An 18,169-nucleotide genomic window follows, 5' to 3' on the forward strand; every position below is an offset into this window, starting at 1 on the left:
ACAATAGCATCTCAAAATAGGCATACAACCCAAGTATTACATAAATTTCTTCAAGCACATTAATTACCACCTATGCAGTAGTTTCCCTTTCTCTCCTTGAAACTCCTCATCCTCTGAAACCAATCCTTCAGAGATATGGAATGCATCTGATTTGATACACTAACATGACTAAAGACAATGGCAAAAATTGGTTTCCAGGCCAATGAGAAAGATAACATTTAGCTTAGCTTTAAGAGTCAAGGGAAGCTCAGATTTAGATATTTGGTAATTTTTAAACTTCAAAGTGAATATAACAGGCAACAAAAAGAAAGAATGAGCCATAATCTGTCTGTCTGTCTCCCCCTCCCTCCCTCCCTCCCTTTGTTGTTCTTGTTGCCTTAGTTGTTCTTGTTGCCTTTCATGCATCATTTTTTATCTCTACAAGTAGTCCTTGCTTAACTACCACAATTAGGACTGGCAACTTGTTAAGCAAGAAATGGCCAAGACATATGATTAGACTGCTGGTTCTTCCAATGACCCTGCTTGTTGGATGCCAGCTGTGAAGCATACAAATAGCCATCATGTGACCATGGGTCACTGTCAGTCATAAACACCCACCAGATGTAAAGTGCCTGAATCTTCATCATTAGACCACAGGGATACTGTAACAAATATAATAACCAGTCATAAAGATACTTTTTCAGAGCCGGCATAACTTTGGCCACTAAACAGGTCAGTTGTTAAGCAAAGATTAACTGTATTATGGTTAACATCTTCCAGAGCTACAAGTGGTCCATGGCTTTATAGTGCAGCAGAGATCCTTGTAAATTAAGAAATGGGGAGCTCATTAGTGAGTAATAGAAAGCAAAGAATGGACTCCACAAAGGGGTAGAAAATTACCAAAGTTCATTCTCCCTAGTCTCTTGAGCATTCAGAAACAGGATTTGAAATAATAATAAAAGGACTTTTTGGAGCCCAAGCAATCTAAAGTAACATTCAAAATATGCCCCAGCAGCCTCAATAAACCTTCCAGCCACATCTGTAAATATATAAGCAGCTCCTTAGCTCTAGCACCCTTTCTTCCCTCCCAAGGAAGACTTTCCATCTTGAGCAGAGGTCTTCAAACTTGGCAGCTTTAAGACTTGTGGACTTCCCAGAATTCTGGAAGTTGAAGTCCACAAGTCTTAAAGCTGCCAAGTTTGAAGACCTCTGATCTTGAGGAACCAGCTCTCTTTTCTGCCTAAAGCAATCAGTTTAGTCAAGGGCAAACAGCATAGAAGCGTGGGGGAGTTTGCTAGAACAGGCTTGATAAGGATAATCCCGCAGGTTCTTTCCTCTGTAGAGATATTTATGTAATATTTATTGATTCTTTAGGATCTCCTTCAACCTTCTTCTCCAATGTTCTTCCATATATCTGTTCCTCCATCTGAATGGCCTTTATGCTCAGCAGGCAACAAGTTTGAACAAGACATTCACACTCTACTGCTGTGGTTTACTCAAAGGGAGGTTAATGTTTACTCTTCACCAGAACTGGCTTTCTCAGAGAGTTTAGGAAGGTTCCACTATGAAACATCTGAAGCAGACCTCATCAAGAAAGAAAGAAAAAATCAAGGTATCTCTTCTACAGTAACCTTGGAATCATCCTGTCCAGAAACAATACATAGTTTACGATGTCCTATTACTATCATTCTAATTGGTCTGAGAAAAAGAATATAATTGGTATTTATGATCTCCTGCAATAAAATACAATTAAAAAGTTACTGAGAAGTACCTAAACTGGCTGGGGATGCTGCAACACACCTTGAAGACACCAAATTGGGAAAGACTCTCTTAATCAAATAAGTATACAAATAAACATGAATATAAATATAATCTATCTGCTAATCGGAAGGGAAATGGAGGATTCATATTCTGACTGGCATCAGCAATGCTTGAACCTTAAGAAAAAGAGGGCTGAATTTTGTGGTCTGCCTTGGAAAGAGAGAAGATGAGGTACTACTCTTCCATAATTTGGAATAGGGTCAGAAGGGCTCAAAGACAAATGTCCCAATCTATTTTATAAGAAACACCACCAGAGTATCCCATTCAGATGCTCACCCCTGTGACGCATGCAACACTTTTAAGAATGGATCCCATAGAAACAAACCCAGGTATAGCAGAAATGTATCCCAACACCACAGCCAATGAGGGCCTTGTTGCTCTGGCCAGTGGAGCTTGTTCCCAAGCCTGTGGTCTGTCTCTATTTCAGGGACTGTTGTGCCCAGTATGGTTTCAGCAACATGCATCCCAACTGACTCATAAGGCAGGATAAACTCTTTGTGGTTGCTATATTGAACCAACTCACCCTTCTCCTGATTCTGCCGAAATCAATAAATAAATACAGTGGTTCCACTCTCTGACAAATGCCTCATTAGCAAACAGGTAGGAGGGGCAGAAATGCTGGCTAAGTGGGAACATGAGTCCATACACATAAAATTAGTTTGGCAGTCCTGAACTTGATTACTGTGTAGATAATACTTCTCTTTGAACAAGATTACGCAGTTACAAGATTGTGGCTCTCTCCATTTCTCTCTCAAGGGCTATTCTATACCTTTTGTTCTATTTCAAACTAATGGTTTCTAGAAAATGGAAAGGTTATAAACAGCATTATGCATTTTGCCCTTAAAAAAAAAACTGTTAAAAGTTATAATGAAAAACAATCTGGATTGTTCAGTTGCTAGCAACCATGTGCATTTTATGATGAACAGGAATTAGGCAAGATGCTAGACCAGTGATGGATAACCTTTTTGCCATCGCGTGCCAGGAGGGGGGGTCACACACACGCATGCCCGCACCCATAATTCTATGCGCCCCGCCCCTGCACCCCCCTGCTCCTGGCACTCCCCCCGCCCCCGCTCCTCATGGGACCGGAAGTCAGCAAACGGGCCGTTTCCAGCCTCCAGAGGGCCTTTGGGGGGTGGGGAAGGCCATTTTCACCCTCCCCAGTCTCCTAGAAAGGCTCTGGAGGCTGGGGAGAGCAAAAAACAGGCCTTCTGGTCCCACTGGAAGTTGGCAAATGGGCCTTTTCTGGCCTCCGGAGGGCCTCCGGGGGGGAGGGAGGCTATTTTCACTCTCCCCAAGGTCCTAGAAAGGCTCTGGAGGCTGGGGAGAGCAAAAAATGGGCCTTCCCCCCCCGAGGCCCTCCAGAAGCAGGAAACAGCCTGTTTCCCTATTTCCAGTGGGCCCAGAAGGCCTGAAAATCAGCTGGCCGGCACACACATGCGCGCCGGAGCTGAGTTCGCGGGCCCACTGATATGGCTACATGTGCCACCTGTGGCACGCTTGCCATATTTTCGCCATCACGGTATTAGACCAATATTCCCTGATAACTTTATATAATTTAATTCTCTTTTTTGAGACTTCACCAAACATTGCTCAGATAATTTCAAATTAGTTCATAGTCAATGGAAAAGTCCATGTTCTGTATGCTGGGGAAGAACTAGCAATCTATTCCATATTGAATAACCTTTTATGTTTCTCAGTTTCTAACTTCATGAGTTTTAAAAAAAACAAAATGAAAGAAAACAAAAATAGAAAAGTATTAACTTTGAGTCCATCCATATAATAGCTGGTTTAATATATTTACCTCCAGTCTGTGAGAAGGCAGCAAAGTATGGAGGAATAAGATGCCTCACCAAAATTACAAGCAGGTGACAATGTCCTAACAGATTTCTGCAGGGAAAGTTAATTGATTGATCACCAGGCCAGTAAGAAAACCATTCACCAATTGTACCCAAAGGTTGGGGAAACACAGATTCTGAGGGATAGAGTAGCAGATTTAGCCACCTGATGCAACCTTCATATAAATATGAATATCACTCCAGCAATCTTAGTCCAACTTGCTTGGCAGATCCACATAGGAAAAAACAGTGGCCTGACAGGCAAAAGCAGTCCTTATCTAGGACATTCTCTAATAATCTGGAAGCTGCTTTAGCAATAGCTGTTAGACCAGTATTTCTCTAACTGGTAGACCAGGATCAATCCGTCAAGCAAGCCGCTTTAGCGAAGATCTGGTTTAATTTCTTGAATGAAAGCAGGCAGATTAGGCAGTATTTAAACAGTAAACCAGGGCCTCTCTGACAAGCAGGTTACTTTAGAGCAGGGGTGTCAAACTCAAAGGGTAATTAGCTCTGGCCCGCAGTGCCGACCTGGAAACAGTGAAGGACTGGCCTGCAGTGCCTCTGCCAGCAAAAATGGAGCTGGGGAGGGCCACATGAGGCCCTCCCGAGCTCCGTTTTCGCTGGCAGAGGGTTGCAGGAGGCTGTCATGGCCAAAAACGGAGTTCAGGTGCCCCTGACAAGAATGACGTCAAACTGGCAACACCCACCTTGCCCCCACTCCCAGGTCAAACACAATCCCAATGTGATCCTTAATGAAATCAAGTTTGACACCCTTGCTTTATAGAGATCCTGGTCTACCACTTTCTCCAGTGATCTTGGTGCTCTTTTAGCAATAGAAGGCAAACTCTCTAAAGCACCTTACAGAGCTACTTGCCTCTTGGGACATTGTTGCTACACACATCTGAGAGGAAGGTCACAACAAGATTGCTAGGCACACTTTTTGCCCTCGCTAATAAAATTCTTCCCAAATTGTGCCACATATGACCATTGATTCGAAGGCTATATATTGAAATGCTCCCTCATGCAGAGATTTGGGCCGACCACTTTATATTTGATACATGCTTATCATGTGCAAGGAAACTTTTAAAGGGGAGAATTATAAAGATAAGTAATCATCCATAAAACATTCAAAATAGTATAGTACAGTGATGGCTAACCTTTTTGCCATCACATGCCAGGAGAGGGGTGAACGGGGGAGGATCGCGCGCGCACGTGCCCAAGCGCATGCGCATGCAACCCCACCCACCCCCGCTCCTGGCACATGATGGCCTGGTAGGGTCGTTTTTCTTTCTTACCTGGTTCCAGATTCTTTCTATGCATCTGGGAAGGGAGAAAACAGCCTTTCCCACTCCCTTGGAGCCCTACGGTGGCTGAAAGGGCCCATTTCCCGAACTGGAGCCAGGTAAGAAAGAAAAACGGGCCTTCCCCCCCCCACCCCAGACCCTCCAGAGGCAGGAAACAGCCTGTTTCCCTACTTCTGGTGGGCCCAGAAGGCCCGAAAATCAGCTGGCCGGCGCGCGCACACGCCCCAAAGCTGAGCTGGCGTGCCCACTAATATGGCTCTGCATGCCACCTGTGGCACGCGTGCCATAGGTTCGCCATCACGGGTATAATATATAGATTGAAAGGTACCACATGTTTCTTCTATGTGAGTTAGCTCTAAAGCAGCCACATTAAGAAGCAAGAATTGTTATATAACAAATACCTCTCCTCTTCAGGTTTCCATCATAATATGTGCTACACTGACTGACCAGCTAGAATAGCATCAGATTTTGCTGGGGAAAGAGACACTACAAAGATAGGAGCTAGTCTGAGGCAATACCACCATAACAGGGGCTCTGTTCACAGGTTAGAAAAGCTTTATTTATTCATCATATTGCCCAGATGGGTGGCATACAATAAAAAATAATTATATGAAAGCAAGCAATAAAATTTCTATTTTAACATTATTATAACAATCAAAAGGCAAGGAGAGATCAACAAATATTAACAATTGTGGAATCACCTCAATAACTCACCGTTCCCTTGGGGCTCCTAGGCCTGATAATGTAATCAAATTTTGAGGGAGTTATGAAAAGTTAAAAGGGATGGACTGAGCTTCCAGTTTAACAAGGAAACTGAGATCAACAGGTTTAATCTTTCCACAGGTCACAATGATAAAAAGCCACCTATTTACAATCAAGGCTAAGCAATCCTGTTCTGCCAGTTGGTTCCTTGAGATCACCCGCATACCTCCACAAGAAAAGAAGAAATTAAACTGTGTGTTAGACAGAATGTGGCCTGCCTTTCTTTGATAAGTTTTACGCTTACTACCATTTATCCTACTTATCACAGTCAAATTGGAGACCATGAAGCAGTATTTCACCAAAAAAAGAAAGTCATATCTACATTACTGAAGAGGTTTAGAATAACAAAACCAAGAAAGCTCAATTGCCTTTTGGAAAGCATCCCCAAGACCACTGTGACCATAGTTTTCCTTGAAAACTATGAGGCATTCTCTGGTTCATGGGTAGGACAGAACTGAAGAAGTTTCTTGGATGAGAAGCAAAACATTTTCAAGGGGAAAAAAACCCAAGACAGTCCAATTGACTTTGGAAAAGCACCTCTGGGATATATTGTAGAGAAGTGTTGGTGAACCTTTTTGGCACCAAGTGCCGAAACGGGAGCACGCATGCCCGTGCAGGGGGAAGCGCGGAAGAGCAGCTCCGGAAAGCGCTGGAAGAGTGCCGGAAACCAGAAGAGCACCTCCCTGGCACGCATGTGTGCGCTGGGAAGCTGAGCTTCCGGTTTTCGGCATGCGCATGCGTGCCGGTCACATGGTCTTCCGGTTTCTGGCACGCATGCGCATGTGAAGACCAGCTGGCAGGGGTGCATGTGCGCATCAGAACCCAGAAGATCAACTGGCGACGGCTGGCATGCCCAGAGAAATGGCTCTGTGTGCCACTTCCGGCACGCGTGCCATAGGTTCGCCATCACGGTTGTAGAGTCTTTTGGGATACACTGTAAAAGCTACACTGTAGTGTGTTGATATAAAACTACTGTTTCATAACTGAAGAGAGGATATAAACAGACTTTGACAACGTGCTCCCCACCTGCAAAAGAAAGCATCAATAATTTGCAATTAAGATAGTGATTATGGGGGGATGGGTGAAACAATCTGAGAAAAATGCACTATCAAAGGCAAAGAAACACACCGCTTCTAGTAATGAGTTTGGAGAGCATGGGCAGGCAATGGAGGTGGAAAGTAACAGATGATCCAAAATTGCAGAGCTCATACAGGATAGGATATACTGTATGTTAGTAATACCTAGTAACACAAGAGGCCCTGTAAATGCTGAAAAATAGAAATTTCTATACATTCATTCAAGAAAGCAATATCTAAGATCTTGTTTACTTAGAAAGCCAAGAGACTGAGCTGGAGAAAGACACAGCTTCTTGTGGTACACAGAAAGACCAAGACAAGATAAATATAATTATATATTTATGTCCAATAAATCTTTTTTCCTGAACGCCATCGCTCTGCTAAACAAATAATTCCCTCAACACTCAAACTAGTTACTAAGTCTGCATTACTATTAATCTTATCATTCCTATCACCCATCTCCTCCCACTTATGACTGTATGTATGATTGTAACCTTGTTGCTGGTATCCTTAATGCTGCTTCCTAATATGAGTCAATTGCTTATTTGTACCCCATAACTATCATTAAGTGTTGTACCTTGTGATTCTTGATGAATGTATCTTTGCTTGTGACCGAATTGGATTTCAAAGAAGTAGCTTTAAGAGAAACAAATATATCTCAAACACTGAAATACTGGGACAATCAGACAAAATAGGCCAAGAATCACCTGATTAAGGGACCAGTTTACATATACCATTGAATCCATCTTATAACTCATCTTTTCATAAAGCAAATGATCACTATCAAAAGCAAGATTACTGAGTTCCAAAACCACGAAGCCAAGCATATCAGGCTATTAAACTTGTTATGATTCCAGATGCATTATGTTTACCAATATAAATCTGTTGCCATCTACCGTAAATATAGATACATCACTTTCTGCCTTATCAAACAGAAAGTAAGCAGCAGAGCTGACTTTTTCCACATAAATAATTGATAACGCTCTACATAAGCATAGTCAAAAGATAAGGCATGGATTGAATATAGTTTGCCTCTTATGCCATTCAGTTTAAGGTCCGTTTTTTGCTTAAGGTGCTCTTGGTCAAGTGATATAAAATAGATCTGTTGTGACTCAACTCTTTGAACAGTCTTAATAATGATGGAATCGAATGAGGATGTCTAGGAAATTGTTCCCATCCACCCCATAGCAATTCTCCAAATACTTTAGCTAGAAAGTTTTTCCATGTTTCCGAAAATGGGTTTTCATAAATTTGTTGATTCTGACCCACTCAGTAGAAAAAGAAATTACATGAGAAAAGGATTGTAGAACCTAAAGCAAGATGGCGAGTTATTCCATACTTCTTCTATTACTCAGGTTTTAAGAAGACCAATCTAGCAACTTTGTCACTCCTTAACATGAGATCTGCTACTTTCAGAATGATAAATCACTTGACTTCTCTACTTGTTGCCTGCATTACTATGTATTCTCATGGAATTGTGGCATAAGTATGCTTTGAGAGTGTTGTTCTAAGTCATATTCAGCAGGGTTGGAAAGAAGGCAATATTATGGTAAGTGGCTTCTTTTTAGATACTGGTGCACCTTACTGTTGGTTCCTAAACTTTTGGGGATTAGATTTTCCTGGCATTGAACCTGCCTTAGTCATTCATTTTTTATTTTTGGTTATTCAAGATGTGTAAACCACCACAATAAAAAAGATTCCAGGCAGTTCATGACAAAGAAAACACAGAATTACACAATATCATAACCTAATAGTAAAGTAACCCAATCCAATCCAGTTGCAGCCTAAAGCTGCAGTGAATAACTATAGTAAAGCCTTTACAATGACAGCAAGAAACAAATAGTGCCCCCTCACCTACACACAAAGACTGACAATTATTGCCTAAGTGAATGCATTTTCTATAAAAGGACTTTCAAGGGCTCTAAATGACACAAAAAAGACCCTGATGAGGAGACAATAATGTGAGATATAGCAAAATTATCAATTAAAAGAAGTCTTGTGAAAAAAAAAATTCAGATGCAGCCTTATTGATAGTCAAAGGGAATGCAAATAAAAAGCAAAGGAATAATTTATCAACTGCAGGAATGCTCATATGTGACACATATCAATCATGTATCGAAACCATGATGAAAAATTTGACAGGTAACACAATAAAGCACCTCGTTCTGGTATCATTGCTATTCATAAGAATGCACCCAAGCCTCATTAGCATTCTTTACAAAAATTAAACGATGAGTATTCCAGCCTTTGTTTTTGAAAGTGTTCCAAGGCCCCATCACCACCCCACATATGACCAAGGAAGCTAGGGAGTTATCATCACCAGATTGCTCTCTAGAAAACCAGTATTTTGGTGAAAAGCCATGCCCGACAGAAGAACCTTTTGCAGAAGAATCGACCATGGCCCACACTGTCCACTTATTTTTGGAGGACCCAAACAAGAGGCTGTTTTAAATTTTGAAATACACCCTCAAAACAAAAAAGGTTGCCTGTCTCAAGTATATGTCCTATTAAGTTAATCATCCTGGAATTATAATTGGTTAAAATAGTCAGAGCATTCTCAAAAATCCTTATTTCTCTTCAAAAAAGTATCATCTGCCATTTTTTTAATTCTTCCGTCAACTTATACTGTGACATTCTGTCATATGTAGATAAGTCCTGGATTTTATTTCAATCTATATTCCTACCTTGTATAATAATAATAAAAAAAAACTTTCCCCAAACAAGCACCTCCCCATATGTATTAAGATTACAGTTCCTAGAATTCTCAATCATCAAGAGGTTAGGCCAAAAACATCACCTGGACATTCCAGTTTCCTGGGTCTTCTAGTTCCTGCCCCACAGTCCCTATATCAGAGGTCTTCAAACTTGGCAGCTTTAAGACTTGTGGACTTCAACTCCCAGAATTCTCCAACCAGCTATGGTGGCTGGAGAATTCTGGGAGTTGAAGTCCACAAGTCTTAAAGCTGCCAAGTTTGGGGACCCCTGCCCTATATAGTTTCCAAGACATGCAAATATACCCCATGTCTAGACCTCCCCGGGCCCAACCAAGAAATCCCCTCCTCCCATCAGTCTTTCCAATTCTTCTAATACTACCTTTGACCCAGAATTTACTGACGTCAGTGGTCAGTGGTCAGTATGGGCCACACTCTCATAGATAGCCCACTTTTTGCTTTTAGCCTGCCCAGGAGTGACAGGCACATCGGGGAACCGCCTGTTTGTTTATCTTCCTCTTCAGAATTGTTTATTTTGATGGTACATCCTTCTGGTCCAGCCCAGATTGATCTTTCACCTTTCCACATCCTGTTTGCTGGAGAAAATTGTGCAAGGATGGGCAGATGTGTAGCAAAATCAGGACCATAGTACTTAAAAATATTCTGGGCAATTTTTATCAGGAGACAGGCAATATTTAAATCTGTTATACCTAAGCAACTTGCAATACATGGCTATTTTTTTTTCTCTTAACTAAGGACGAAGTAAGCTTTCAGCCCTATGAACACAAGAGCTCTTCATGACCATAGTTATGACTACTGATAAAACCCTACAGTACATATTGTCCAAGGAAAATCTCCTGCAGAGCAACTCAGTAAGGTAACAGCTGTCTAGCCTAGTACAGACATCGCATAGATTAGTTTCCTACAACCTGGAGCCCTCTAAATGTACTGGGATTTTCCCATAATTCCCTGCATGGTTGGAGATGATGAATATAGTTATCTAGTCACCAGAATGGAAAAGCTTCATACACACACGAAACTGTTAAAGCTAGAAGGCTTCAATCAAGATCTTATAAAAAACATAATTACAAATTTATCTTCCCTTTTAAAACACATTGAATGTTACATACTCCTACAAAACTGAAAAGGAATACTCCAAAGTAAAATCTCAAGTGGCCTTTTAAAAATGTTCTTGAATCTTACCTGGGCACATGTCCTCTTTTGCATAACATTTAACATTTCACATATATGAACATATAGTTACATCCACACCAGGGGTGAAATCCAGCAGGTTCTGACAGGTTCTGGAGAACCAGTAACGGAAATTTTGAGTAATTCGGAGAACCGGCAAATACCACCTTTGGCTGGCCCTAGAGTGCGGTGGGAATGGAGATTTTGCAATATCATTCCCCCAGGAGTGGGGAGGGAATGGGGATTTTGCAGTATCCTTCCCCTGGAGTGGGGAGGGAATGGAGATTTTGCAGTATTCTTCCCCTGCCACACCCACCAAGCCACTCCCACTGAACTGGTAGTAAAAAAAAATGGATTTCACCACTGATCCACACATTTCTGTTCTGAAGGGTGATTCTTCCTCCAGGATCTTAGATTCCTCTAACTTTTATTTTAATCTGAGAATCACCTATTTAGTTTTCTCAAAGCTTGTCACTGCAACAATCTAGCACTGACTCACTAATCCTTCTTTTCTCAGCAAAGGTTTTCAATTAGTCTTTTTACTCCATATATATTTTTGGAATTCTAGGAACAATTATGGCAAAAGTGTAGTTCAAGTCAAGAAAAGGTCTACAATCTTCTGTTTTTCAAAAATAGTACATCAAGTGAATATGACACTGGCTCAGTTTACACATCATGGCTGCTTTAAACATGGTTTCTTGAACAAGCCACAGTGGAGCTTGGTTCATACCACATGCTAAACCATAAAAATTTACAAACCAGAACACTTGGCTTCATGTAAAGTACCATACAAAGCAAATTATAGCTTAAACAGGCCATCAATAGTATCATTCCCGAGTTTTTGACAGAAATCTTTAGCAGCCCTGCTTGGAGATGTTTGTGATTAAACAGAAAAGTTTTATACCCATCTTATTTTTCATTGAGCTACGGCTACTGAATTACTAAGAGCAATTCCCTGGTTACCACCAATTAGAACCATTTATTGAGAAGAACTTTCAACAACTTGGCAATCGGATACATTCTGCATAATCTGACAACTACTAAACTGAATTAGCCCCACCAGACAAACGGTAAATCTAGGCACTGCATAAAATTTTCTGTGGGGAGAGGAAGTCATACTATACACATTAATTGCTTTCAGATTTGTTGATTACACTGTACTGTCCTAAAAGGAACATCAGGCTGTATATTGGCAGTTCTTTTAAAGGAAATTATGCAGATGGGCTATTCGGCCTTGGAAAGCCACTCAAAAAAAAAAAAAAAAAAAAGAGCAGAAAGGACTTCCAAATGAGACCTCTTAGATAAAACCAGTCTGAGTTCTTGCATACCCGACAATGAGCCTCAAGAATACTCTTACCACTGCTTTTATGTAAACTAAATTCAGGGTGCCTCAGCTGCTAAATAAGAGCAGAGGTCTCTTCTGCCACCCTGCTTGGGTACATTCTCATCAAGGTCTCTGGTAGCTCTTATAGCCAGCAAACAACCAGGCCCTTGAAGGAACTGTCTGACAAATCAATGAGAAACTGCTCTGGAGTACTGGTGGAGGAAAATAAAAAATGTATCTGATCAAGCATAGGTGTGTGGCAGGGGTGAAATCTACTTACCTTCCCTACCGGTTCGGAAGTGCGCATGCGTCATGTGTGATTTTGGACCCTCTGTGTGCAGAGGGTAAAAAACAGGTTACTTCCTGGTTAAAACCAGGAAGTAACGACGTCCAGGCGGGTGGGTGGAGCCTTGCACTGCCGCCAGTACCGGTTCTCCGAACCACCCGCCGCCACTGCTACCGGTTGGCCCGAACCAATGCAAACTGGTAGCATTTCACCCCTGGTGTGTGGCCATGTTTGAGCATACCCTACAGTAATAAAAGAGGTGAAACATGTCTAATTCTCCTCCCTTAGTGTGTTGGAAGGCTGTTGCCCAGCAACCTTATTCAGGCATTGACAAACTTACCATCCATCAATTGCAAAAAGCAGCTTTACTTGGAACAGTTTACATCCTGAAACAATACTTTTAACACCATCAGACAACAATATTGCCTATCCCAGGGATGGCTAACCTTTTTACCGTTGCATGCCAAAAGCGGGAGTCGCGGGGGGGGGTGTTGCTCGTGTGTGTGCCCACATCCATAATTCAATATGCCTCACCCCCACCACGCATGCGTGCGTGACCCCCCCCGCACTCCCCCCACTTTTGGCACATGATGACACAGTGGGCCCTGTAGGCCTGTTTTTCGTTCTCTCCAGGCTCCAGAGGCTTTCTTGGAGCCTGGGAAGGGCGAAGAAGGTCTCCACCCCCCCGGAGGCTCTCCGGAGGCCAGAACAGCCTTTTTCCCGACTTCCGGTGGGCCCGGAAGGCCCAAAAATCAGGTGGCCAGCGCACACATGCACACTGGAGCTGAACTAGGGCAATGTTCACGTGCCCACAGATATGGCTCCGCGTGCCACCTGTGGCACGTGTGCCATAGGTTCGCCATCACAGGCCTATCCCAAATCCTTGGGAAGGACTCAATAGATGGACTAAAATGCCGAATCTAGTCTAAACATCTGTCTGATTATGTGACCAACTATAATAGTAATAATAAACAGAGCTGACAAAGAATAAGCTACATAAGAGCAATAAGTAGTGTTTAATATTCTCAGCTCTGGCCATTTGAGGGTTTTAACATTGGCATTATCAAGATAAAAGCTTCTACAAGAGATCTCTGAAATTTTAATAGTAATGGTAGGCAAGAGGAAATAATTTGTTAAATATTTGTTGTACTGATTCTTTTGTTCGATATCAATTTAACCACATTATATCCTTTCAAAGAAGTATGGAAATTATAGCTTTGCAGATTATGAAAATTTCACAGAATCAACAGCTTCACATACCATTTCAATTATTTTCTTATTGTTTACTAGCATTATTATTATCTAATAAAGCAAATATTATATTGGTAAGTTTCACTTATCATTGAAACTCCAAGCTAATTCATTCTCCATGATATAATCAGACATCATGCTAACTGATCCTTTACCTAGCATAATGCGACAATGCTTCATTTTCTTTGGTCTTCAAAGCATGAGTGCATAATAGCACAGAAAGACAAACATTAAATCATCCTATACTAAAGCCACATTGCCTTAATGTAACAAAGTCCTTCCTTCCCATTCCCATGGCCAACCAAAGCAATGCTCATCAGTATATATGAAGTTTATTGAAAGAGCAATCAAATGATCTGGCATGGGACCAAAATAAAATATTGAATAAAATAGGATGCCCAATAGATATAATATTAAAGCATTCAGAACAATGTACCAGTAGAGTCCATAATTGATTATGATAGAGTTTGTCACATTAACTTAGGAGAAGCATTTTCCCCACTGCACAAATGCTAAATAATAAAAGGAAAATTGTACCTCAATCTCAAATGTGTGCAGGAAAGATTCTTCTTTAAAGGGTTCTGTTTTTAGACGTTCTGCAATAGAAATATCAAAGTAAACAGGGAGAGTTTTGAAGAAGCCACGCCTGCGAGCTCTCTACTGCTGTTTAGATTTGAAAGAAAATTCAGATAGTCACATCCACATCTGAAAATCTGTAAAAAGATAAGCCAATATTTTCACCAGGTGTCAAGCCCAATCAACTTGACATCACAGTCCCCAATAACAGGCACACATAACTTACCCGGTATAAACCTTCTAGCCGTATCAATACATGGGCTATCACACACATGGACATATGCACTTACTGCTGAACTCAAAGATTAAAATTCAATCTCTGTTTTGACAGAGACAAATGGGTCACCTGTGGATAATCGTAAATCCCTAAGGGTAACAGATATCTCCTACGTATATAAAAATCGGAGGGAACAAACACTGCTGGCATGTGGTTGGATATGTGGAAAAACAACATGGAATACTAAATAAAGTCTTAGACCACATTCCATCCAGTATCTACCCACATTTTGGTGAGAAGGAGTGGAGGAACAAGTAGGAACATTTGATAAATAATTTGTGAATTGGTTAGCTTAACAGTACACTATACACTTACAAGTAATCCTCAACACTGTCAAACTAGTTACTAAGTCTGCATTACTATTAATCTTCTCATTGTTCCTATCACCCATCTCCTCCCACTTATGACTGTATGACTGTAACCTTGTTGCTCGTATCCTTAAGATTTATATTGACTGTTTCCCTATGACTATCATTAAGTATTGTACCTTATGATTCTTGACGAATGTATCTTTTCTTTTATGTACACCGAGAGTGTATACACCAAGACATATTCCTTATGTGTCCAATCACACTTGGCCAATAAAGAATTCTATTCTATTCTATTCTATTCTATTCTATTCTATTCTATTCTGTTCTGTTCTGTTCTGTTCTGTTCTGTTCTGTTCTGTTCTATTCTAATTCTATTCGCTCTTGAACTGCTGTTTTGTCTCAGAGAACCAAACTCATCAAAACCTCAACCCCAATTCTTGCCTTACTGGCATGAATCTTTCAGTTCTCCAGATGGAAAGAATTAGAAGAGCCAATATCTCAAGCAGAAACATGAGTTTGAATACAACTTTATGGTGGAAAGAATGACGGAAAAGCAGTTTCCATTTGCTCCAAATTCTTAGTGGATCTTCGCACATGTGAAAGTAAAAGATGACCTAGGCTTCCTTAGAAAGTAAACAGCACAAACTTAGTCCCGGCAAACCTCTTTAATTCACATGGCTGTAAATTACTTTCATTTACAGTCTGCAAGGCTTGATAAACAGTTTTTCAGAGGAAGGTTATCAACACCCACCTATCTTACGTGGAACGCTGCCAAAGACCTAATTTCCAGACGCAGGACAAGGCCAAACTTGGCACAGAGTCACAAACAGAATTTTCAGATCATGAATCGGCCAGATGAACTAATTGCTTCCTGCAAAAGCTCACATCCCGTTTGCTTCTCTTTTATGTCTTATGGGAGGGGCCAATCATCTCCAAACCTTACTCCCAAGTCGACCCTGTTTCCTTAATTGTTCCTGTCTCCTGGTAGCTCTGCGTATGCGCACACTGGGAACAGGCTCACGCTGTTCTTCTGCCTCGCTGATGTCAGACTCCGGAGACTCCGGAGGCAGCAAAGAACTACCAGATGGCCTTGGCCCTCTCTCTACCTCTGACTCAGAGCCATAGTCTGAGCTTTCACTAGACTCCAGGACTGGCCCATGTTCCTCCCCAACCTCCTCACTGTCCGAATCTGCTGCCAACTCTGCTGGCCGCTGGCGGGCCACAACACCCTCAGGGCCAGCATTGATGAAGAAGAAAAGCTTTAAAGCACAGTGGAGACCAAACAGCATCTCACCTAGACTGAGAGTAGCTCCGCTCTCCCGATAGTCTTCAATCTCTGCATCCTTCTGGAGCAGCAAAGATGCCAACTCCTGTACCTGACCGTGTAAGGCCAAACTCATTGCCATGAGAGGCCTTAGAAGATGGCGGGACATCTGTCATAGAGAAAAAAGGGCATAAGTAGCAGCAGTGATAGCAGAGGGCCAAGCATCAGGTAACAACCATTTATAACTGATGTTTCATCTCAACATTTTTAGAGAGGGCTGCTATAGGAGACCAGCAAAAGTAATATGTAAGTCTGAAAAGATTTCTCTATTATTTCTTTGCAGACCACTGCATGTACTTCCTGCTTTCTTGTTGTCTTCTGGAAGAGTCTATCGGCCACATAGAAGAGGGTTGTTGTTTTTTCTCCTGCAAAAAGGCATCTCATAATTCAGATATGGTCTCTGCTTTGTCCAACATCATCCAAAAGGGTACGTAGGAAGAAATAATGCAATTATAACTCAAGGAGGGAAGAGATGCTAAAATCAAAAGGAATCACTACATTTAAAATAGGATGGCGCCATGGATATGTCTCTTCTATGCACTCATAACTTTTGAATACTATTATAGTAATTGGTGTTGCTAAGATTCATCTTTTCCCTGAAAAATCCTAAATTCTTTTTCATCCTGAATAATAGGGGGAAATGTATTAAGAAGCAAAAACCAACAGCCCTTGCTTATCCTTCTGTAATATTCCAGATCTGCCTCCTCCAATTTAGTTCTCTCCAGTTGTTTTAATATATTGTAAACCCTATCAGCCAGCATGGCCAGAATCCTTTTAAAATAATACTATCAAGTCTTGCAAGATCGCAAAACTAAAAAAAGTCGTTCTATACCGAAGTCACCACATCTCTCTATTAAAAAAAAAAAGGCATGTCTCTTATTTCAATATGAGTGTAATAGTGGAACTCAGAATACAAGGAATCCAGATGTTTGGGAACCATCAAAAGTACATTACCTGAGCATGGAGCACCCCCTGGTGTACCAACGGCAAAATTAAAATTAATTAAACATTAAGTATGGCATATTTATCCATTTACTTTAGCAGAGTTGATTTGAAACATCATCCGCTTGCCATTTTCTTAGAAGATAGAATGATAAGGCTGGAAGGGGCCTTGGAGATCTTCTAGCCCAACCCTCTGTTCAAGGCAGGAGAGCTTAAACCGTCCCAGTTAAATGGTTGTCCAGTCTATTTTTGAAAACCTCTGCTGATGGCACACCTACAACTCTAAGAGGCAAGCTATTCCATTGATTAATTGTTCTGTCAGTAAATTTCTTCTTATTTCTAGACTAGCTGTATCCGGCCACATGTTGCCGTGGCTCAGTCTTGTGGGTATACAATATTTTTTGACCGAGTGCCAATAATTTCCCTCTGTGAACATTGAAATGGAATCGTAAAATATTTCGTATAGCGTGTGTTGCTTTTACGTCCAACAGATGGCACTGTTTTTCAAAAAAGCATGCTTTTACCTGTCACAGGTGTGACATCTATATAATATAGGTATATAAAAACACCCGCGTATTCGAATGCAACGTTGTGTCAAAATTTCAAAGCAATCGGTGAAGAACTTTCGGAGATTTAAGATTTTGAACAAACGAACATTTACATTTTTATTTATATTGATTGGATCATTCTTTAGCAAGCTTCCACCCATTACTTCTTGTCCTGCCCTCTGGTGTTTTGGAGAATAAATCACTCCCCTCTTACGAATGAAGGCAAATATTTGTGTCCCAGGATAATGTTGCAGAATCCAATCTGGGTCAGGCACCAGGACCAGAGGTTTAGTCTTCCGAACTTTCGGAGTTGTGCTGGAGCCCATCCTCAGGGAACTTCTCTCTACCAGTTCTATGTATGTATGTATGTATGTATTAAATTTCTTTGCCGCCCAATTCACTACAAGGAAATCTGGGCAGCTTACAACATCAAAATAAAACCATACACACACCTACACACAGTATATATATCGTACATAGCGTAAAAACATAGGGATATGGCAGGAGTTGGTTCTAATTACCTTTACTACCGGTTCGCAACAGGACCGCGTGTGTGTGCTTGCTTTGCTCACTCGCGATCTTCTGCGCATGTGCAGAAGCTTCTGCACATGCGCAGAACCTGATGAAGGCAGGGCCGGTGGGCAGAGC

General features: G+C 41.3%; 1 protein-coding gene across 2 annotated transcripts in view; it reads right to left on the reverse strand.

Annotated features, from left to right (window-relative positions):
- Window positions 1-18,169, reverse strand: part of NHEJ1 (non-homologous end joining factor 1) — a 97,806-nt gene that overhangs the window by 73,874 nt on the left and 5,763 nt on the right. For both annotated transcript variants that reach the window (XM_034433727.2, XM_087881639.1), the window contains 2 exons: window positions 16,002-16,140; window positions 14,081-14,139 (listed from right to left, as the gene is read on the reverse strand). In XM_034433727.2, the coding sequence (XP_034289618.2) occupies window positions 14,081-14,139; window positions 16,002-16,140 (198 nt within the window). The remainder of the gene's footprint in view (window positions 1-14,080; window positions 14,140-16,001; window positions 16,141-18,169) is intronic.

This window comes from Pantherophis guttatus, chromosome 1 (assembly GCF_059756535.1).
Source record: "Pantherophis guttatus breed Tessera chromosome 1, ASM5975653v1, whole genome shotgun sequence".
Taxonomy (NCBI): Eukaryota; Metazoa; Chordata; class Lepidosauria; order Squamata; family Colubridae; genus Pantherophis; species Pantherophis guttatus.